Raw genomic sequence first — 24,804 nt, 5'->3', positions numbered from 1 at the left:
TTATTGGGTAGTAGTTGTTAATACGGGCTACTGTTTTCAAATTTGGCTTTGGTAATTTTTAATTTTCCTTTCACCAGCATATGTGAGGCAAAGAACTTAAGAATCCTGATAAATCATCTGGGGAAAGAATGTTTTAAGTGAATCTAGAGTTTCTCTTTTTTCAAACCTTAATCTCAGTTTCAACGTTTTTTAATGTAAAAATATGATTGTATAATTGAAATAGAACTATTTTGTAGGAAAATAAAAAACATTTTATCATGAACTTTTAATACTCTAGTGGGCTTCCCTGGCTCAGTGGTAAAGAATCTGCCTGCAATGCAGGAATTACAGTGTATTCAATCCCTGGGTGGAAAAGGTTCCCTGGAGGCAGAAATGGTAGCCCACTCCAGTATTCTTGCCTGGAGAAACCCACGGACAGAGGAGACTGGAGGACTACAGTGCAAAGGGTTGCAAAGAGTCAGAAACATGACTAGCACATTCTCTCTTAATACTTTAATAAATTCAAATCATTCCCTTCAGCACCAACTAAATGATAGTTGCTCAGCTGTGTCTAACTCTTTGTGACCTCATGGACTGTACTTCACCAGACTCCTCTGCCAATGTGATTCTCCAGGCAAGAACACTGGAGTGGGTTACCATTCCCTTTTCCAAGAGATCTTCCTGACCTAGGGATTGAACCTGGGTCTCCTGCCTTGCAGGCAGATTTTTTACTAAGTGACTGAGGTTTTGGATACCAATGAAATGCAAGCATACAATTTCAAGCCACATTCAACTTGTTATTATAAGACTTATTCCTGTCTTTCATTTACCCTCTCATCCTGCCATTTCTTTTTCTTTCTTTTCTTCTTTTTCAGGAAGTTTTTCACTCTCTTTCTTTAAGCCTCTGTTCAAAATGTTGACTTTACCTTAACCTCCTCTCTGATACTGAATCCAACATCATGTCTCAACAATATTTTCCTATAAAGGATTAGGCTGCATGCAGTGCAGGCTTTGCAGGCCTTTTGGCCTCTGTGGCCAACAATTCCACTGTAGTGTGAACACAGACACAGATGACACATAAATAGACAGATGAGATTGCATCCCAATGAGAACAGGTGATGTGCCAGAGCCAGCCCTCAGGGTGCAGTTCGCTGTTCCTACACTAGACCTTCTGAATAAAAGCTTTCTGAAGGTATGGGTTTTGTCTGTTTACCTCACTGTTCTAATCACAATTTCTAAGAGTGTCTTGTATATAATAGGTTTCCCAGACATATTTGAATCCGTTAAATATCACAAAGCAGAAAACTTTTAGCAAAATGCAATATTATGACTTGGAAAACACTTGGATTCTGTACAAATCAAAGCTTTTCCAAGTAATTATGTGGCTTGATGATGAATTGCTCTGTCTGGAATAATAGAGCAGTTTCACATTTTCAATTGAATCAGTGTCACTCTTGATTTTATTGTGAATTTGGTCAAAATAAACAGATTTTCTGAGCTAATTCCTGAAGAGACTTTTATATAGTGATGTGCTCTTTACTGTGTTTGAATTGCATGCTGTTGTCACACTGAATTATTTCCAGACATAGATTTCCAGTCTTTTATCATGTCTGAGTTAGTGATCTTATTAACTCAATAGTCTTGCCATTTTGCCTGTCTTTTGAGTCTGTTCTTTTGATGGCATATTTTCACCTCAGTCAATGGGTATAATCTGTCAGCGTTTGGTTGCTTGGAGTTATTTTCCTTAATACCAAACTTTTTACTCATCTTCATACCTCAACACTTTGTACAATGGAAAGCAGATACAAAAATTATTTCAGAAAATGGAGCCAACATCTATGTGGAATATCCAAGCAATTGAACCCCAGAGAACTCTCTGTTGCCAGCATGGTTTTATATAGGTGTAACTGTTCTCTCATGATCACTTATCATAAAGCAAGAGACAATTGGGCCAGGTAGCCTCTTGCCTGTCTTTGTGTACAAAAAAAAAAAAAGTAGAATTGAGCAAATAAGAAGAGAAAAAACACAAACCAAAAAACCAATATCACAGCTGGAAGGCAGCTTTAAAGAATAATGATGTTCATCGCTATCCTACCAGTAGCTGGCAAAGTAGTTTTTATAAAACATATTTAATGTTTACAACCACTTGGAGGCTGGGAAAAGAGTAATACTTTGAAAATATGTTTAATGTTTTGAACCACTCAGTGGCCAAGAAGCAGCTTCTGCTAACATGTATTTAATGCTTAGAGTCATTTGGTGGTTAGGGGGGAAAAAAGTACTTCTTGTTAATTTTTAACATTTACGGCTGATCAGTGGCTACTAAAGCAGTGATCAATTCAGGACTGTTTATTTTTCAGGCCACACTGTGCAGCTACTGAAACAATTCACATGCTTCTTTCAAGGTCACCCAAACATTGTCAGTTGTGTTACCTTCGCAACTGTACCGCTAATAAAAAAAAAAAAAAAATGGAGTCAAACACAGGGATAAAATGCTCCAGGAACACACAGTCATAACATCAGATGTCCCTGAAAATGGTTCTGCCATGCTGTGTGCTGTGGACACTTCACCACTGACACCAGAGGGATAAACAGGCCTTGTTCAATGTTATCAGATGTGTAAAACCCACTCAACACATTGCAAGGCAAGAGTGTCATCTGATAATTGGTGTTTCTTACAAATCAACAGCTTGTCTCCACACATTAACGGAAAAGAGCACTCTACACCAAAGTGAATGTAAATTGGGATAGAGAGTCTATTAGGTTCTTATATAGACTTGGCACAGTTTGAACAAAAGACAACAGTAAATATTGAGCTCATGTGTCACAGGGAGGGACTACCTAGCAGAAGGGGGTAAGATCACTAGCTGAGACCTCTACAAGTTAGGCATTCCTCTGCTAGTTTTCTAAGAATGATCATCACATTATTCACAGAATCTTCCCCCATTTATTGACTGCATTTTTTTTCCCCAGGCATTGGAATCAGTGCTAAACATACATTTTCTCCTTTACTGCTTGCAGTATACCTCTGGGAATAGGGTATTTAAATTCTTCATTTGTAGGAAAGGACATAAAATCAAAATGAGGTCAAATAACCTATGCAATCCTCACAACAAGGAAATGGTAGACATGGATGTGAACACTTAACAGGTTCACTGCCCACCTACTTTGTGGCTAGAATACACTACAGCAGAGCTCTGTCCTCTGCCTCTCTGTAGAAATCTCTTTTCATTGACTACAACTAGAAAAGATCTATTCCAATATGGAAAATAATGTTTTCAAAAATCAGCATATTTATTTCCGCTTCTGATCTTATTAGCTATTGCCTAGGTCAGCTTTGGCCTCTCATATCACAACTCCTGGTGGCTCAGAAAATAAACAATCTGCCTGCAATGAAGATCGAACCCAAGGTTCGATCCCTGGGTCAGGAAGATCCCCTGGAGAAGGGAATGACAACCCACTCCAATATTCTTGCCTGGAGAATCCTAGGGTCACAAAGAGTTGGATATGGCTGAGTGACTTTCACTCACTCATAACAAACTATGAATTAAATGCAAAACAAATGAAAGGTCCCTGATTTAGATGTTGTTTACATATTTGGAATATACAGCTTAGAGGTAAGCAGTTCTTATAAGCACCCTAAATCCCTTTAAGAATCAGAAAAAGCCATTTCCTCTTAACTCATCTTCTAGAATAATTCAGTCCTAAAGCCTTTTGTGCTGACAGAGATATGCAATTGGGGAGGGGATACAGCAACCAGATCAAGTTACCTGAGCCAGATCTGAGTGAGGGAGGTGTCCACAAAGAAGGGCTAGCAAGGGGTATCAGGGATCGATTAGCATGACTAAGGTATCCATGTGTGGGAAATATGGCCTGTGTGGGGCCTCAGAGCCCTAATGAGGTGAACAAAACCTCTACCTACAGTGGAGGAGACAAGATGATAGAAAGTGTGGAAATCTTCAAAGCTGGAGTCACAGGGCACCTGCAAGTTGTCTTCAGGGATCGTGACAATTAAAGGCTGGGCTGATCAAACAAGGAAATGTATTAAGGATAGAACAGCCAGACTTCTCACTCTTGGAAAAGAGAGTTATAAAATATAAAAGGATTAAAAACAAGCAAACCTGGAATAAATGACGGCATTAGATTGGAGTTGAAGGTACTAGAGCATAATCGTGATTTTCAACATCTGTACAGTGATGGAGAAATAAATAGTTTGTAGCTCAGCTGGTAAAGAATCTGCCTGTGATGCAGGAGACCCCAGTTTGACTCTGGGGTTGCAAATTCCCCTGGAGGAGAGCATGGCAACCTACTCCAGTATTCTTGCCTAGAGAATCCGCATGGACAGAGGAGCTTGACAGGCTACAGTCCATGGGGTCACAAAGAGTTGGACATGACTGAATGACTAAGCACAGCAAACATGTACATGTGCATAGATTTACTATTTAGCTGTGCCCACTGAAAGAGACTGGGAATGATAATATTCTAATAAGAAAAAGCACATAGAAACCAGATTTTTGCTTCTAAATATTATTCTCCATAAGGGTGAGAAGAGAACTTCTTGAAAAACTAGCTTTCTTCTTGACTAAGGCAGCAAACATGCAAAACAAGTCCCAAGCATATTTTTGAGCCAGAAGGTCAGGAAGTATTCAACTAATTAAGGATGATATTAAAAGCACATAGAAATCAGCTTAGTGAAGATTTCATTGACCACATCTAAAAAAATTTCAATATTAAATAGATACCAATAGATTAGAATCAATTTAATAAAATAAGAAACCTTGAGACCACAGAGATACAAATTACTAGATGGATACTTTGAAAATATGATGATGACCAGGTTATTTGTCCAGTTTTAAAATTCCTCTTAACAAAATACATAATAATTACAGGAAAGATAGAGCAATTTTACGGTGGAATCAACATCTAATATAGACAACCTCTATATATACCTCAGTTACACCTTCTTTCAGTATTCACATCTTTATCTAATCCCATTTCCTTGACTGTAGAATGGGCTTATCAAATTGATTCTTAAAAAATACATAGAATATGGCAGAAATAATAGGATATCAGACCCACATGTGACACAGCAGTAAAGATCCCACCTGCAGTGCAGGAGATGCAAGAGGCTCAGGCTCAGCCCCTGGGTTGGGAAGAGCCCCTGGAGAAGGAAATGGCAGCCCACTCCAGTGTTCTTGCTTGGAAAATACCATGGACAGAGGAGTCTGTCTGACTATATAGGCCCTGGGGTCGCACAAAGTCAGAAACGACTTAGCACACATGCACAGTAGGACATCAATTCCAAAATAACAGCCACACGAGGGCCTTAGTAGTGATTCTCCTGACAGGAGAATCTTAGGTAAGGTATATTCCTGATAACTAGCTTGACACGAAATTCACAAGAGACTTTGCAACAGAGACACTCGGGCAAATCCACGCCCCGGACAAGAGATAATACATGTTTGTAGTTTTATAGTTTTGAGTCTCTAAACCATTGGGTAATTTGTTACACAGTAGTAGATAATACAAAATTTCATTCCTGGCAGTGAGGTGCTGCTATAACAAATACTTAAAATGTGGAAATGCTTGTGTAGTCAGGCAGTGGGCTTTGAGGAGAATGTGTCAGTACAAAGTGCCTTGAACACATGGTTTATTGAATCAGCATTCACTTTGCTTGCAAGCTAAGTGAGGAAGCTGTAAATGAGGGCTTGCAAGAAAGTGAGAACCTTTTACTGGGAACTAGAGGAAGAGGGATCATTGTTATGCAGTGGCAGAAATTTAGCAAAACCGTTGCTTGCATTTATTTGAACAATAGAAAATACATTTAGTGACTTTTAAACAAAAACCTATCCAGGTCTTGCTGCTTTTGAAGGTTCCTGGTCTTTCCACATGGCAAATGACACTAAAAGTAAGAGGTGACTTCCACACAAAGCTTAAATCCAGGACATTGACCTGGAACATTTTACTATATAAGACATTATGGAGACAATTGATGAAGCTTGAATAGAGTCTAAAGATTAGATTGTAATAATATATTAATGTTAATTTCCTTATTTTGATAAATGTATTTTTGTTGTATAAGGAGAATGTCTTTATTTATAGAAAACAGGCAAAATTCTTTCTCTAGTCTCCTAATAATGGCTATGCTTATGGGGCACAGATGAAATCAATGATAGTTTCCCTGTTCATTCTATACCACTTGAGCTTCTCTATGTACTCATGGCTGGCACGTATGATAAAATATTGCTTTATCATTTTATGTTTGTCTGTGGCACTTCTGTGAAAGCAAGGAAGTATGGAGATTTATGCTTTGAAATAATAATAATGGTGTAATAAATTGTGTAAATAAATAATAGTATAATAAAACATTACATTTTAACTATAGTCAGGGTCTTCACTATTTCTTTCTTGGAGCTGGACTATTAAGTATGACCATGTAGAAAATATTCTCTGTTTAAAAACCTACCAACCGAGGCTTAAGCAGTACGTGATCTGTGAATTTCCAGATGTTCAATCTGGATTTAGAAAAGGCAGAGGAACAAGAAATTAAATTGCCAATAGCTGTTAGATCAGAGAGAAAGCAAGAGACTTTCAGAAAAACATCTACTTCTGTTTTATTGACTACGCCAAACCCTTTTTGTGAATCACAGCAAACTGTGGAAAACTCTTTAAGAGATGGGAATACCTGACCACTGTACTTGCCTCTTGAGAAATCTGTCTGCAGGTCGAGAAGCAACAATTAGAACTAGACATGGAGCAATGAACTGGTTCCAAATTGGGAAAGGAGTACATCAAGGCTGTATATTGTCACCCTGCTTATTTAACTTAGATGCAGAGAACGTCATGCGAAATGCAGGGCTAGATGAAGCACAAACTGCAATCAAAATTTCCAGGAGAAATACTGATAGACTCAGATATACAGATGCCACCACCCTTATGGGAGAAAGAGAAGAGGAACTAAAGAGTCTCCTGATTAAAGTGAAAGAGGAGAGTGAGAAAGCTGGCTTAAAGCTCAACATTCAGAAAACTAAGATCATGGCATCTGGTCCCATCACTTCATGGCAAATAGATGGGGAAACAATGGAAACAGTGACAGACTTTATTTTGGGGGGCTCCAAAATCACTGTAGATGGTGAATGCAGCTGTGAAATTTAAAGATGTTTGCTCCTTGGAAGAAAAGCAATGACCAACCTAGACAGCATATTAAAATGTAGAGATGTTATTTTGCCAACAATGGTCCATCTAGTCAAAGCTATGGTTTTTTAAGTAGTCATGTATGGATGTGAGAGTTGTACCAAAAAGAAGGCTGAACACTGAAGAATTGATTCTTTTGAACTGTGGTGTTGGAGAAGACTCTTGAGAATGCCTTGGATTTCAAGGAGATCCAACCAGTCAATTTTAACGAAAATCAGTCCTGAATATTCATTGGAAGGACTGATGCTAAAGTTGAAACGTCAATACTTTGGTCACCAGATGTAAAGTATTGACTCACTGAAAAGACCCTGATGCTGGGAAAAAATGAAGGCAGGAGGAGAAGGGAAAGACAGAGGATGAGGTGGTTGGATGGCATCACCAACTCAATGGACATGAGTTTGAGCAAGCTCTGGGAGTTGATGATGGACAGGTTAGCCTGGCATGCTGCAGTCCATTGGGTTGCAAAGAGTCAGACAGGACTGAGCAACTGAACTGACTGAACTGAATAACCTACCAAAAACTCCACCAACATTTTCATCCTGGAATTTATCCCCAAACCTCATGTAAAACAATGCAATTCATTAAAAAAAAAATCCAAAAGGGTGCATGTTACTTATTTATTTTTTGTGAAGCCAACAGTGTAATTCCTTGAGATGTATACAACTTAACTTAATTCTTTCTAAACATTTTTTTTCCTAAACATTTTTTAAACTCAGTGAATAAGAGATACTTATTCCTCTGATTTTTTTTCTGATGCACAGAACACCATCCTCTAATTATAAAATAATATAGTAATATAATATTCATACCAAAATCTCTACAAGCACAGCTGCGATTAAAAACTAATTTAAAGCTTCTGAAGAAATTTTATAAAACGTTAACCATAGAAAAATGATATAATTGATTGCACTAACTTTGTTATAAAGAACCCGGGAATCATTCCTATTTTCTGATCCATAAGAGTTTTCATAGAAAAATAAAGATGAAATAGTAAATGATACTGCATATAATTATCATAATGGTTAAGGAAAACAGGAAATGCAAATCTCCATTAGTTCACTTGGCCCCCTAACTATTGCTCAGGAAATGGCAGGTCTTACTTCATCAATTATGATTTACAATTAACATCTATAACATGTGCCATAGGGACCTGGTTACGAATAACCCACTCAGTGGCTTAAAAATGGCTAAGCTCAGGCTGAAGAAGAAAATACAAGTATAAATACGGATTTAAATATCTTAAACCTGTCAGCACTCTAGGAAAAGTAACTGAAACTGCACACCCTACTGATGCAAAATCATCAGATATTAAAGAGGGCTGCTGCTGCTGCTAAGACACTTCAGTTGTGTCCAACTCTGTGTGACCCCATAGACGGCAGCCCACCAGGCTCCCCCATTCCTGGGATTCTCCAGGCAAGAACACTGGAGTGAGTTGCCATTTCCTTCTCCAATGCATGAAAGTAAAAAGTGAAAGTGAAGTCACTCAGTCATGCCTGACTCTTCGTGACCCCATGGACTGCAGCCTACTAGGCTCCTCCGTCCATGGGATTAAAGAGGGCACATTACTATAATTCATTGTTACTCCAATGATCTTACAGAATTAAGACCACATTCATAACATCCAAATTTGTCTCCAAGGAAAAACTTTGAGTTGGGGAATATCTGGATCATAAAGTAATTTCCTTAGGTCAGAGTAAAGGCAATTTATCTGTGAATATTACTTCCATAGCATATTAGATGTAGCACAAGTTAGTGACAAAGTGACCTTTCTCTTAAACAATTCATAGATTCGCTAGAATTTTCTTCAACTTTGGGGAACTAAATATATTCCATAGTCTTAGAAGTCTTAAATACCAATTTCCCTCAAAAATTTCTACTATCCTGCTCACCACTATCCTTCCTTTGTAGAGTTACGAGTTTTATAATTTTCACATTTGTTAATTTTGATTCCAGGTTTAATCATTCATCATATTTTCAGAAGTAAAATCCATTATTGCTAATTTGGCATTTGCCTAATAGATTTTTTTCTTGACCTTTTATATCACAATTAAGCTTTTTGTTGACCAATCTTTCAGTCATGTTCTACTCTTTGTGACTCTTTGTAGCCCTCCAGGTTCCTCAGTCCATGGGGTTTCCCAGGCAAGAATACTAGAGTGGATCACCATGTCCTCCTCCAGGGGATCTTCCCAACCCAGGGATCGAACCCATGTCTCCTGTATTGGCAGGTGGGTTCTTTATCTCTGAGCCATTAGGGAAGCCAAAATGAATGTTAATTTAACTTGAATATTTTTTGACTATCTGTTGAGGGGAAAAAAAAATTATATTGAGCGATAGAAGAGTAAGCCAAAGTTCCTTGATTAAAGAAATTTGAAATCTCTCTTGCTCCCATGTATGGAAGTGGAACAGATGAGGCTGAATGGAGAAGGAATGATATTTCCTCTCACTGATACAATTTGCTTAGATATGTATTTTTTTAAATTGGCTGTGTCTTTCAGTAAAAATGAAATAGGAGCATTCCCGATTATTGGGGAAGGGTAGTTGTTTTCCAGAGAACACCTCAAGCGTGGATATTCAAAGCCAACTGTGAGATTTTCCACAATAGCTACATTGTCCAATACTCCATAGTCAGTTCTATCTGGTCTTGACTGTATATTATTTTAATGGTCCAGGGAAAATGACAGAGGCAGGGATTTCCTAAAAGGGATGTAGTAAAAGAAAACAGAAGGTGGTGGGGGTGGCGGGGGGGCGGGGGAAACATGGGCCAATTAGAGCAGTAAGCCATTTCCCAATGCTAAGGAGGGTATGCTTGGGAATGGAGTTCAGGTGCTGTAGGGACATAACTGTGATGTTAGGATGCAGTTTTTTGTTTTTTTTTTTTTTTTGGGTCAAGTAAAAGCTGAAACAACTCTCACAAAACTAACCACGTCTTCTCTTAATAGGTGTAATTGGTTATATGTATATGTAGGATTCTGGGAGATGGCAAAAGTAGTGCCTGATAGTTTTTCAATTTCTAATATTTAACATGTAAATGGTGTTTACACTTGTTAGTATTTATCTGAAAATGGCATATTATGTAAACACAATCCAAGAATACTTGGGTGAACTCATAGCATATGATACAGTTCCATATTCAAAAGAAACACTCCTCTATTACTAAAAAAACTATATTTTAAAAGGAGGATGCATTGAAAATAAGTTTAGGTTTTTACAGAAGTCTCTTGACTAACCAGTGAGAAATTTTGGCTATGGTATATGGCAAAGCATATTAAGGAACCTGTTCTTCCATGGATCTTTCTGATAACTCATGGTGGTGAAGCAAACTCTGTCTCACCCCAGTACCAAACCTGGACCACTCAGTTCTCTTACTCATCTACCTTTCACTTGAATTTCTGGATTTATTTCTCTCTTCAGGCATTAGCTGAAAATTCTTTATATAAAGAATTTTTATAAATCTTTATATAAAGTTTCAGCGCTTTAGCCCTATCCTTTCTTGTGATTGGCATAACAAAAGACCTAATGGATTATAATAAAACAAAATTTTCTAATACTGCAGAGGGATGTGTCTGTTTGCTTTAAGGATGCTGTTTCAGTACTTAAGAGTAACTAATGGTCATGAATTCATGTAAATACTTCCAATTTACATGAAGTAAGCACCAGGTTAAAGTACTTAAGCACTGGATTTCATTGTCTTCTTAAAAGGCATATTTTGTCTCAAAGTACTATCTTCATTTTTCTCCCCCCACCCTTCATTTTTTCTACTTGTACTTATCTTCAAAGTGCAAGTTTATAAACAGCTGTCCATATTTTCAGGGACTATTTTCTAATAAGACTTTTTCCAAACTGTATTTCTAAATCGCTAGGAATCATAGCATAGCATAAAAGAAGCAGTTCAAAAAAAAAAAAAAAAAGTAGCCCTGAGTATGCACACAAAAGTTTAAAATCGAGTGAACTCCTCTGAGCTGATTTCTTAGGTCAAGGAAAGAAAATGGTCTTTGAATGCCTGATAAGGTCACAGACACAATTTCCAGTGCATTTATGGTAAATCCATGTGACAACTCCTACAGCCACTAACCTGCGTCTGCCCTCAGGGTACCCTGTACAATCTTCTTTGCATGTCTGGGATGGCTGAGGGGGCAGCAGGAGCCCTCTGAGAAACGTCAGACTTAGGAAATATTAGCAGTGGCTCACATAGAGCATTTCCAGTTGAAACCAGAAGTGATGAGGGACTTTATCTTACTAATGTGCTACAAACCAGAAGTTACCATAAAATAAATTCAGGGATTGGTTGTGGTGACTGGGCAATAAAAGTTATAATTAAAAATTGTCATTAACGCTGGAATCCTTAACTCATTGGTCCTAAAATACATATTGTAGGACTTTGTGAATTTCAGTTGTTGTTGTTCACTTGCTAAGTCGTGTCTAAATTTTTGTGACCCCATCAGGCTTCTCTGTCCTTCACTATCTCCTGAGTTTGCTCAAACTGTGCTCAAACAGTGTCTGTTGAATCAGCGATGCCATTCTTTGGGAATTTAGGTATTAAAATTTATATTATATTTAAATTGTTAAGAATTATGATGATACTATAGCCTAACTGTAAATTTATTCTAGTAATGGCTATATAATGATACTTGCCTCTGGGTTTGATGGAATAACTGCTATGGGTTATTATAGACACAATACCTGTTTTTTCAAAGTCTCTCTGGATAGCTCCAAAGCATGAAACACATCCCTTTATGAGCTCCTTCCAGATGCAATGCATGTTTTGGATAATTTATTTTGGGCCAAGACTTACTATTTGGTATTTGGTGTTACCTCCAGAACTGTGTAGGAGTCTGAATTTGTAATGGCAATCACTTTCAGTACAAAGTGAGTTATGTCCTTAAAATAAAATGGCATTCTATGAAATATAAAGATTGTAAAATAGTGAAGAAATGTTATATATTCTAGATATTTATGTATCTATTCAAGCATTTAAAATGGAGCAAGACAGGAAAAAAGTAGAAAAAAATGTTGAAAAAGTAAATGAAATTAGTTGTATCCTACATAGTGCAAGAATAATCTTCTGGGTTACAAGTAAGATATTTCCATCAACTTGCAGAAAAATACTTGTTGAAAAGACCTTATCGTAGCATCTGACAGAATTTTTACTTGCTTACTCACCCACAGGAGACATTTCTGGAACACTAGCAATGTAAGGTCCGTCCAAAAACTTCGGCTCATTATCATTAATATCCTGCACTTTGATGATGAATTCTGATTCAGGCTCCAGGGGCTTCCTGGTTTCTATGTCCACAGCCTGAGCACGTAGTGTATAGAAAGGTTTTTCCTCTCTATCCAGGCTCCTTATGGCATGAATGTCCCCTGTAGTTTCATCAATGGTAAAAACGGTGCCAGCGCCATCTCCCGAGAGGGTGTATTTTACAGTGCCCTCTCCTTTATCTAAGTCAGAATGGAGCTTTAGGGAGAGAGAGAGAGAGAGAGAGAGAGAGAAACACCATTAAAGGGATGGTCACATGTTAAAAAGTCATACTTGTAGTATAATTTTTTATCAGAAAAGTTAAACCAAAATCTTATGGCTCTTTTTTCCCTTTTCCCTTTTATTTCACCAATGTTATTTTTTTACAAATATTTTTAACACAAAAATTTGAAAAATGTATGGTGAGCACCTACATATTCTATATATCTCAGAGATTCCACTGTTTCCCTTTCGATCTTACTATACAGGACTTTTGATTTATCACATAGAGAGACAGCATGTCTATCCTTTCATTAACTCTCCTATCAGTCTATCTTATTTCTCCACTCATTACCGAGGTCAGAAGTATAGCCCCAATCCATCAACATGTATAAATCTAATGATTTTGAACATTTACTTCTTTCACATACTTTGGGGGATGAAATTTCATAAAATGAAATGCACAACTCTTAAGCATACTTATTGCTTCATTTTAAATGACTGTTGTATTAAAATAAATTAGTTGATATATATTAAATCAGTCCATAGTGTCACAAAGAGTCAGGTATGACTGAGCATGCAGATGCATGCACACATATTAAATCAAAAACCTTCCAAATACCCTAAAGATAGAAGTCAATAATGTGCATCCAGTGAGAGATATAGTAAAAACAAAACAAAACTCAGAAAACACTACCATTTCATTTGAAAGGAGAGGACAGTTTTGGCATACCAGGTCGATTTTAGATATCAATGATGGAGTATCTCGTTTTAACAGACTGACTCTCAATGAGTTATTCAATCTTACTCAGCCAGATGATGGGTAGAATAACTGATTATTTCTTCAGATTCACAAATGTTTAGCTATAATCTGTACTATATATTTGAAATGTAATAATATAGAAGTTTTGGATTTCTGCTCATTTCTTTTGAAATTCAGCACATGTCTAATTGACTGTAATACAATATGGAATGAGATACATAGAAATGTAATAGACGAGAAGACCATTAAAAAGAGAAATTATTATCGTGTTTATTGTGTATTATTGTATTGTAAATCAGTGTTTTTCAAACTGGAGTCCAAGATTTAACATAAGATGACCCTGATGCTGGGAAAGATTGAAAGCAAAAGGAGAACAGGGCAGCAGAGGATGAGATGGTTAGACAGCATCACTGACTCGATGGACACGAACTTGAGCAAACTCCAGGAGATAGTGGAGTACAGGGAAGCCTGGCGTGCAGCAGTCCATGGGGGTCACAAAGAGTCAGACACAACTGAAGCGGCTGGGCATACATGTAAATTATATAAATGTTTCATTATATACAATCTCTAAGAATATGTATAACTAAAAGTCTCTCAGTTGTGTCTGACTGTTTGAGACTCCATGGACTATACAGCCCATGGAATTCTCCAGGTCAGAATACTGGAGTGGGTAGCCTTTCCCTTCTCCTGGGAATCTTCCCACACCAGGGATCAAACCCAGGTCTCCCTCATCGCAGGTGGATTCTTCACCAGCTGAGCCACAAGGGAATTCCCAAGAATGGGTATACTCATATATATAATGTGAATAATATACATTCATATTCTAGTTAGATTTAAAAGGATGTATATTTTTATAAATCATATTAATTTTCATTCAGATACTGATCTGAAATGTTTTAAAATATTTTTATCTGATTTCAATGTTCAAATTTTTAGATTTAAATGTTCATTCCAGTCAACAGAGTAACCAAAGAAAATATGTTAAACTTATAGTGTGACCGAAACCATTTGTGGCATATTTGAGAAGGCAATGGCAACCCACTCCAGTACTCTTGCCTGGGAAATCCCATGGACGGAGGAGCCTGGAAGGCTGCAGTCCATGGGGTCGCTGAGGGTCGGACACGACTGAGCGACTTCACTTTCACTTTTCACTTTCACGCACTGGAGGAGGAAATGGCAATCCACTCCAGTATTCTTGTCTGGAGAATCCCAGGGACGCGGAGCCTGGTGAGCTGCTGTCTATGGGGTCACAGAGAGTCGGACACGACTGACGTGACTTAGCAGCAGCATCAGCAGCATGCAAGTTTAATCCCCTTGCAAAATTTTGGATAAGGATGAGTTTTGTTTTTCTTAATGTTTCAACAGCCTAAAAGTTTTGAAAATATTTTAAAGCGTATAATTATCCTTTGCAAATAGGCATTGTGTGTATTAGTAATATAAAAAAAAAATCACTCAACTTTGTTACATCTTTGTTCTTAAACTCAACATCTTCCTTTAGATTCAGTAAAATAACATCATCCTTCATATTAATGTCATTAAATGACTTTATTCATTTTTTGAATTTGTATTTATTTCAAATGACTCTGAAATACACTTGCATAAGTGCATAAGCAAAGAATTTATACTGGGTAAATGCTATAATTTAAACAATGAGAAAACTAGAAAGGAGCACCACATTTTTTTTTTCCTTAAAAGTTTCTGTATATTTTACTCAAGTCTAAGGAAAATTGCTAAAAATGACAGGAAGAGGTTTTTTTTCCTCCTAATTTTTTATAAACTGCTATGAAGCATAGGAAGTTTCAAGCGTAAAATCAAGCTGTAGATAAATGTTCTTTGAACTTAGGAATTTCAAATTGCAAATTTCACCCATACTATTAAAGATTTTCAACACAGTGAGCATTACTTTTGCTTTCAAATTTATCTGAAAATATGAGACAGGCAAAAGCAATGACTTTATAAACCGGATCTATTTTGCCAATGGCCCCAAAGAATATCTGCTAATTTTGTGGGAACCAAGTTGAAAATTCTAAGTAGGTTTTTACAATGAGATCCAAGTAGAGCTACCAAAAATATCTTCATTTAGCCAAAATCAGAACTGTTTTCTTTTCAAACTGACATAAGACCAAAAAAGCAAATGTGTTTTCAGTTCATGGATCCAAGATTCAAATTAAATTCAATTGCTGCTACTCCTTACACGTCTATCTTTTCCTTCTAATTTAAAGCTGGGTTTTGCAGAGATTAAAGCTTCAGAAGAAATGTGTGAAAAGATGTTAAAATTTAAACTGAAACTGAGATTGATGAAGGTAAAATTCTCTAGAGGATTAGAATGGTTATAGCGGTTTATTGCATGATAATACCTTAAAGAAGATCACCTGCAATATCTGGCATTGACAGGCAATGTTTAAAATTACTTACTCTGTACTGATTGAGTCCACTATATGCATGACTAGCTAAAAGTATAGGTATTTTTGCAACATTAGTTCTAATGTTAAATGATGTTGGCCTGATGTTGGGTATCTTCGATTTTTTTTGTGTGTGTATTACATATAAAATAATTTGAGTAGAGAATGTTATAAGCTAACATGAAAATCTCCACCATCCTCTTACCTAGAGATAACTTCTATCACTTTATACCCTTTCCATTATATATATTTTCCATTATATATATATACATTCTTATATAAATATATCTGAAAGTTTCTATATATATATATATATGATATGATTTTATGTGCTGCTGGACTGTGCAGTCTCTTCAGTTATGTCCAACTCTTTGTGACCCTAATGACCACAGAAGGCAAGGCTCCTCTGTCCATGTCACTCTCCAGGCAAGAATACTGAAGGATGCCCTCCTCTAGGGGATCTCCCTGACCCAGAGGTCGAACTCATGTTTCTTGAGTCTCTTGCATTGGCAGGCAGGTTCTTTACCACTAGTGACAACTAGGAAGCCTGTAATTTTATATGCATATATAATATTCTCTTATTATAAATACATATAAATGATATAAAAATGAGGAATTGGTCAACATTTTCCATTACCATAATCATTTCCAGTGTAATTTTAAATTCTTCAGAATTACTTTTTAATACCTGCATTATCTTTTTTAAAGGAAGTTGAGTGATTCAATGGCTTCTGCTCAGCCTTTCATAAGTATGTGATAACTATGTGTGTGTTGTCCTGTTTAATTCCATAATAAACAGGCAAATATAAATAGAAGGGTAATTATCCAGACCAAAAATGTGATGTTTTTTATGAATCAAAAGTTTTTGAATCTTGAATGATTCCAGAACTTGCTCTCCATAGATGAAGTTGACTTCTTAAAAATTTTAGCAATGCAACTCAGGCTCAGTTTACATTATGAAGCTACTTCTTTGTCTTAATTTCATTTAGCGGGAGAGAGGATTACAAAAGAGTTCACTTATTGAGTTTCATCTTTTGGGCTGTGTAACTGTGAACAATCACAGATGCATTTTACAGAGAAGCTTTAAGCTTCATGTATAGCAAGCTAATAATTCGACCAGGATAAAATTATTTTCCTTTATAGCAATTTAAAAATAACAGCAAGAAATGTTTCTTATTCCAATTGTTTTGCTTTAAAAGCTGTTTCTGAGTAGGTGCTGACTATATTTACAGACTGAAGCAGCCAACTCCAGTAATATCATCTTTTAGTATTGACACTTAAAATAAAATTTGTGCCAGAAGCAGAGTTCCATAAATGGTGTATATAGAAATATGCACTGTCCAGGCAGTTGTTTTGTGGAAGTGGTGTTGTTATTTTCTCATGTTTTCCAAGTCATCTCAGATGGAGCGTGAAAATGAGATGCCAAGAGAGGCTTAAAAAAGATGCTGAGGACTAGCTTCAGAATGTGAGCAAATCTGAATTCCACTGCCTAAAAGTTTTGAGAAAGCCAGCCTAAAGTGTTTACCAGCATCTCCCTGATTATATTTTAGAAACTGATGCACAATAAAAAAAAGAAAGAAATATATTCTTATTTTCTCTGGGTTTAAAAGTGCACATAATATCACTACAACCAGCAGTGATTTCATTTCCATTTGCTATTTCCCAGGATAAGCAGTGGTTACCAGACATGAGAAGGGCATAGAGTACGTTGGGCAGAGAAATGTATAATTTTGACTTTATTTTTTTTACTGGAAAGTTAAAAATTTGTTGTTGTTGTTCAGTTGTTACCTCATGCCTGACTCTTTGTGATCCCATTGACACGAGCAGGTCAGGCATCCCTATCCTTCAGTATCTCCTGGAATTTACTCAATCTCATGACCACTGAGTGAGTGAAGCCAGCCATCCAACCATCTCATCCTCAGTCACTCTCTTCTCCTCCTGCCCTCACTCCTTCCTAGCATCAGGATCTTTTCCAGTGAGTCAGTTCTTCACATCCGGTGGCCAAACTGTTGGAGCTTCAGCTTCAGCATCAGTCCTTTCAGTGAATATTCAGGGTTGATTTCATTTAGGACTGGTTTGGTCTCCTTGCTGTCCAAGAGACTTTCAAGAGCCTTCTTCAGCATCACAATTTGAAAGAAATATTTGACTTGGTGTAAATACCTGCAAACTACTTTACTATGTGTTTATGGGTATTATGGTATTATAGGTATTAATCTAACCTGCTCTTTAGATTATATTGTAAACAATTTGCTTTTTCAATAAGCATGAATTTATTACATCTATTTATGTTAATCACAAGTATTTTACTCAAAATAATACATTGAAATGGCTAAAATCAGAATACGGAAGTGTTTATAATATATAATTTTTACACTCTTTTTCTCTGTCTTTCTCACCAGGGAAATCTGTATCTATCGTCTAACAGAAACCAACAGTAACACTGATGTCTGATGGATATATCCATTGCAAGTACAGAACTTGTTTTTTCTCCCCCTTATATTTTCTTCTAAAATGTTTACAACCTTAGTTTCATTTTGAAATTCTAATTATTTAGAACGTTGTCTCCAAGTATGAGTTTATGTGTGCTTGTGTTTTGAATAGTGTGTCCAGATATGAGTTGATACGTTTATGATTCTTTCATTGGGTTGGGCACTTAGCAAATTCTTTCAATTAAAAAACTATTTTCCTTCAGCCCTGAGAAATTTCCTTCTATGATTATTTCCATAATTAAGTTCTATCCTTTTTCTTTTCTATTGTTTATCTAGAATTCATTCATTCAATGTTAGACCTCATGCACCTTCTATAAATAGTATACTCTTTCTACAGTTATTCATTCCTATATATTTTGGTCTATTATGTGAAAAAATTAAAACTTATCTTAAAATTATGTATTACTTTCTATATTTTCAAAGTCAATAAACATGTCCCCATGTGTGCATACATGCACACATACCACAGACACATTAATTTCCAAGATATTTTCTTTTACTATGAATGTCCCCACTTAATAGAATCATGCTTTTGTTTTGTGTCCACTAGGGATGCCTGAATCTTTTCGAGAACTCTAATTTGTCTATATATGTGCATGTGTGTGTGTCCCCTAAGCTTTCTGTTCCTTCAGGATCACTTTTTGTTTTGGGAATTTGAGCCTTTATTTTTCATATCACTGGCTTTCCTCAAATGTTTGATAACTCTCACTCATCAGTTCATATTTAAGAATAGAGTTTTGAAATTGCAGGATGAATTTGTTTACAGTTTTGTCCTAGGTTGAATGGACAATGGAGTTCTATCAGTGGCCTAATTCTTTTCAGATTGTCTTTAGAAGAACTTCTTTAAAAAAAAAATAGTCTTTATTGTTTACATATGACTCATTTATGTCTGGATTCCATGCATTATCATGCAGGTGGGAGGAATTCTGTACACAGACTATCAGTTAATCTCCATATTTTATCATCCTTTTCTCTTAATCTTTGGCATTTTTGAGTCTTTTTCAGAATTTTTCCTCCTTAGTTGGATCCCTCTCAATACAAATGCTTGTAAGCAGTTTTTAATTTATTTGACCAGTCACCAATCCTTCACCCACTTACCGGTTTATAGAAATTGGCTATACTGTCTGATGCCCTGCATACCACCTGGATCAAGATTATAGCTGTCATCACCCAGTCATATTCAATTTTCTCCCCTTATCACTCCAAATATAGTTCTTTAGTTTTTTAAACATTGATCCAAGCAAGATTTAAGCATTGCATTTGAATTTTGTCTTTATTTTCCTTAAGTTTAAAACAATCATGCCTATTAATATTATGTTCTTGTCATTATCTTCTTTAAGAAACTAGGCTCTCATTCTAAATGTGTCTGCTAGAACAAGAAACTTCCTGATGTGTCTTTGAATCTTTACTATTCTGTCTTAGACTATCTCTTCTTCAGTTTTTAAGTATATATGAGTCAATATGGTGCCAAAACAGTGTGTGTGTGTGTGTGTGTGTGTGTGTGTGTGTGGTGTTGCTTCAGTCATGTCCACTGTGTGTGACCCTATGGACTATAGCCAGCCATGCTCTCCTGTCCCTGGGATTCCCTAGGCAAGAATACTGGAGTGGGTTGCCATTATGCCCTACTTAATATTGAGATCCTCGTAACACAAATTACAGACGTCTTCCACCAGCCATCTTCATAAACACATTTAGTCTAAGAGAAAAACTTCCCAGTATAGGATGTGCCTCAGTAAATTTTGGTGTAATAGCAGCATGTAAGCGGTAATATTTATTTTCAGTTTGAAAATCTATGATTATGAAGGCTGTAGAATGACTTAGTACTATGGTTCAGCAGTCCATGCGTGAGATAAGAGGTAATATTATTTACATACAGGATTCATTCTCATAAATGGGCCAAAATGAATATAAGAAATTTTTATGTGAGTTTCTTTGGCTGAAATAATCTTATTATGTAAAAAGCAAACTACTTTTGCTACATTTTCCTTGGTGAACATAAAAGACTTGGTGTGCCCTGTTTTGTAGTTGCTCAGTTGTCAGGAACCTTACAGTGGCCATTGTAAGAGCTACAAAGTGATTAGATTATGTTCAAGGAATCGTTTATTGATGAAAGACCAGACACAAAGATGATCTATAACCCTGCCAGAGTAATGACACAATGCAAAATATCCGTCTTTTGGAAGCCACAGAATGCCCAAGAATATTTGGCATTCTATTCCATTCTGCCCCCTAAGGGGACTCATTTGTTCTTCCTAGCTTGACTGTTGTCATTTGACAAGGGGGATATCACTTTACAAAGCTGGGAGTTCCCTTTAACAGCCCACTGTGAGTTCAGAACTCCCCTGACTGGGTTACAGACCCAAAGCTATTTATCATCTGGAAATATTTCACCTTCTATTTAAGAGAGTAGAGATTCATTTCAAAAAGGCCCACACCTCCCCCGAGGTAAGCCACAGAAAAGCAAAGAAGAACAAAGACTGTTTACAATGCTTGGGAACAATAAAAATTGATGTGCTTGGACATATTATACATCCTATTAAAGAAAAAACATACTCTTCTCCGGATGTTCTCTTTCATCTTTCTTTTTCTCCTTGAAGATTGCATGTGTGGCTACATGTGAGGAGCATCCTAACTAATTTTTTAGATTGTCATATATTACAACTTTAGCTTTTACAGATTACTTTATATCATTTGAGAGTGTCACAATGTATTAATAGGTACTTCTGTAAAAGTTTGAGAGGTCATTGGAATGGTGCCTGGATTTAAGAGGAAAAATATGGGTAGACAAGGTCAAAATAATTTCTTTCCTACAATTCCAAAGCTGTAAAACATTTTTCACAAAGTCAGGGTTTTGGTAAAAAAAAAACAAAAACTTAAACAATAAACTAGCAATAAACTAGACTTATTAAATTGTCAGAAACAGAATCTCTCTTTGAAGTAAAATTGTATTTTATGTATTATTTCAAATGTGGTTATTTTTCAGAATGCTAGATAAATTTGTATGAATTATTCTAAATGTAAAATAAATGCCAAAAATAATGCAGAAAGTAATGCCAATAATAATGGATTATTAGTAATCAAGATACAGTATTATAGCCAGAGGTAATTTATTAATTTATTACCATTTTGTCTGTGTGTTATTACTTTTATTATTTGCCTTTACTGAATAGCAGACACTATGTTGTATATTTATAAGCTTTATTTAATTCTCAAAATGATCAATGATATGCTAAAATTAGAGATTTGAGAGATAAAATTTTTAAACTAAATTCTAATAGTTTAACGTTTAATTTTCTATAGCTGTATTTTCATAGCTATAGAAATGCTAAATTCTTAGTAACTGTATCTAATAACTCTAATAAAGCAAGCAGACCCAAATACTAACTCTAATATAAATCATGGAATGATCTAAAATCTATGATTATGAGCATCAAAATCTAGGTTTAGAGTCCTAAATCCATTTGTCCTTACCTAGACATTACTGTGTAACTTAACATATGTCTGTGGACTTCAGAATCCTCATATGTAAAATGTGGATTTTAACATTTATATCATAAATTTGGGGGATACTGTAGAGAATTTGACTTCATGTTGTCCATTTTCCTACATTTATCTCCATTTATATCCAAATAAGCCCAGGATAGCAATATTTGTTTTTATTTGTATCAATTTGTGCTCATATGTGCTAATTGGATCCAAAATAGTGAAAAAAAAAATGCTATCAGGCTTCTACGTTTGGCTAGACAATTTTTAGTGGTTTTATATACTTTCTATATTTAATGCTCAGAACAACCCTATAGGTACAACTCTATTAACATCATCCTTTTGTAGATATAGAAATTGAGGCACAGAGAGGCTATTTCCTCAGGACACACATAGAAAGATACAAAGATGAGATTCCAATCAGGTAGTCTACATAAGTGCATGTCACTAGCACTTCATTAAACCAAACGTTTCCTTTCAATTTGGGAATTATAATGTCATTTTCATTAATTTTTGAAATCGTCTCTCTTGAGAGGAAGCACATGCATATACATTGAATCTTTGGTCAGATAATTGGCTTAGCCACAGATGGAAGTTACCTAAGTCTTAGCTTTGTGAAATCAGTTGGAACAACACCCAGTTGTACTATTATGGGTGCATTAATGAGAATGATTTTATTCAAAAATGCTTCAGACTGCTGACTAGTGATTGCACTACACACTAGAGAATATCACTTAGTTTTTTTTCAAAGACACAGGAGTCCAGAGTCCAGTAGGGAACAGCATGAGCCATAATAACAAAGATATCCATTCAAGACACTGTTTCTACAATTGTGTGCCTCTCAAATAACAATTTTCCATAGAAACTTTTGATGAGCATATGCCATATAATTTTAAAATGTCATATCTGTTTTATTAAAATACAAAGTGATATTACATTTGTAGTTAAAAAGCATCATCTAAGTAATATGCTGTGTCAATTACAGATTTGGAACAATTAATAGTCAATTAGAAAGAGGTGAAAATCTCTTGGACAGAGGAGTCTGGCAGGCTAAAGTTCATGGGGTTGCAAAAGAGTCAGACACAACCACTAAACAACAGCAGAACAGAAGTGAACAATATTTATGTTGAAGAGAATATAACTAACTTTTATATTAATTAAAATTATTTTTTTAAGCTTTTGCATATGTTTACACTACAATTTGCTTTGAAACATATAAAAATCCACTATCTTAAACACAAACTCGAATAACTACTTCATTAAAGAAACAGTCATAACATGTGTGGTCATTTCATCAATGTACTACTTACAATGTGCTAATAATCACAGATAAACACGTGAATGTGCTTCAGAATGTTTACACATGTGTACATGTTTTATGTGAGAGAAAAAAGAGAAAGAGTTGGTATTTATACATTTTCAAGTGTTCACACATGCATATTTTTGTAAAATGAATAAAGGTCAAGTAGATATACATACTATAAATCAATGCTCTAAGAACTCAATCTGAAATTACGTTATCTGCTTTTATTTTTTCAAGGGTGGTTTGAAGGTGACCCATTTTCTGTAGCATGCATTACTGTGGGGATTGCTTTATGTATTAAAGCACAAAGCCATCTCATTGAAGTCTTTTATTTCCTTTCCTTACTTTACAGCAACTTCTTTAAGTGGATTTTGAAAGTATAATATCACCAATGCAGAAAAAATAAATCCAAGTACTTAAACAGGTTGCTTTCTTTCTATCATGAGTCAAGCTGTTTTATGTCAAATTAACCGCTAAGAATTCATCTTTCTCAGTCTTTATCCTATAACAGTGTCATAAATATTATCTTATTTGCATGATAATGTACACATTAAATATTATTTTCCCAAAAGTATAAAAATGAGTAATCTTAAAGCTAAATATCAATTTGTTAAAGATAAATGGAAACAGTACTATTCTATGTAAGGAAGTCAGTAAGTTATATCTTGTTTCTAAGTACAGGTTAGCATGTTTTTTTTATTTTAAAGCTCTCATTATAAACACATTAAGTAAAGAATCATTCTCAAGGTTCACTTACTTCCCATAGGCCTAATAGGATTCCCTAGAAATCTCCAGAGATAACAGATCCACTTTAACTCTAACTTTAAAATGAAAAAGGAAAGAATAAAAATAAAGGGAAAAATGAACACAGCTTTCATAGATGCTAAGACCTCAGGTTTGACTGCTTTTAGCAAATATATGCTATCGGATACCTGAGTGAAATAAATTGATTTCAGCCTATTGCATTTTTAAAGGTCATTTTTTTTTAAACAAGAAATTCAAGATTATAAAGGCAGACACTTAATTTGACATTGATTGAGACCTTAAATGGTGAATAAATCTCTCAAAGTTTGATTGCTTTTCAGGAGAAACTGCATTGCTTTGTGATTAAAATTCCTCAGTAATTCATAGAATCCATGGAATCATGCGTATGTATGCATGTTTGTAACACGTTTTCTGAAACCTGACATATGAATACCATAGAATGTATATCTGCATTATTTCCAAAATTACAAAAAATATATATTTTACTGGTCTCCTTTCACTGCTTGTTACAATATTTTTCTCTTGATATATCATTGAAGGAAATCCCTGTGGTCCAGTGGTTAGGACTCTGAACTTTCATGCCAGGGACCATGGGTTTGATCCTTGGTTCCTTGGTCTGGGGATTAAAATCCCCACAAGCTGTGTAATGTGGCCAAAAAAAAAAAAAAAAAGTCATAATTCATTGAATGCTTATTAAAGTAAGTTATACAGAATTTCTGAGATTAACCGAGGTCCGATCATATACTTCATTGTATTATTATTTTAGATCTTATAAACTTGCACACACTCAATACAAAATTGAATCCAAATCAAGGCTTAATTCTCAGTTATGATTGAACTCCAACATATATGATGTGATCAGCAGAATTCTACTTTAATCCAAGATTTCTCTCCCCTTAGTATACAGAATCTGCAAAATTCCCAGCACTGAGAAGACTATAGATTTAACCCTTCAGGTTACTTTATGTTGGGTA

General features: G+C 35.6%; 1 protein-coding gene across 1 annotated transcript in view; it reads right to left on the bottom strand.

Moving 5' to 3' along the window:
- The window catches only part of CDH12 (cadherin 12), a 234,760-nt gene extending 215,314 nt beyond the window's left edge, over positions 1–19,446 (bottom strand). Inside the window, exons 1-2 of the mRNA XM_018065476.1 lie at positions 19,378–19,446; positions 12,331–12,625 (exon numbers count right to left, since the gene is read on the bottom strand). Coding sequence (XP_017920965.1) covers positions 12,331–12,625; positions 19,378–19,446 — 364 coding nt within the window. The remainder of the gene's footprint in view (positions 1–12,330; positions 12,626–19,377) is intronic.

This window comes from Capra hircus, chromosome 20 (genome assembly GCF_001704415.2).
Source record: "Capra hircus breed San Clemente chromosome 20, ASM170441v1, whole genome shotgun sequence".
Lineage (NCBI taxonomy): Eukaryota > Metazoa > Chordata > Mammalia > Artiodactyla > Bovidae > Capra > Capra hircus.
Note: the sequence above shows the minus strand (reverse complement) of the source record. Positions and strands in the feature narration are given on the sequence as shown.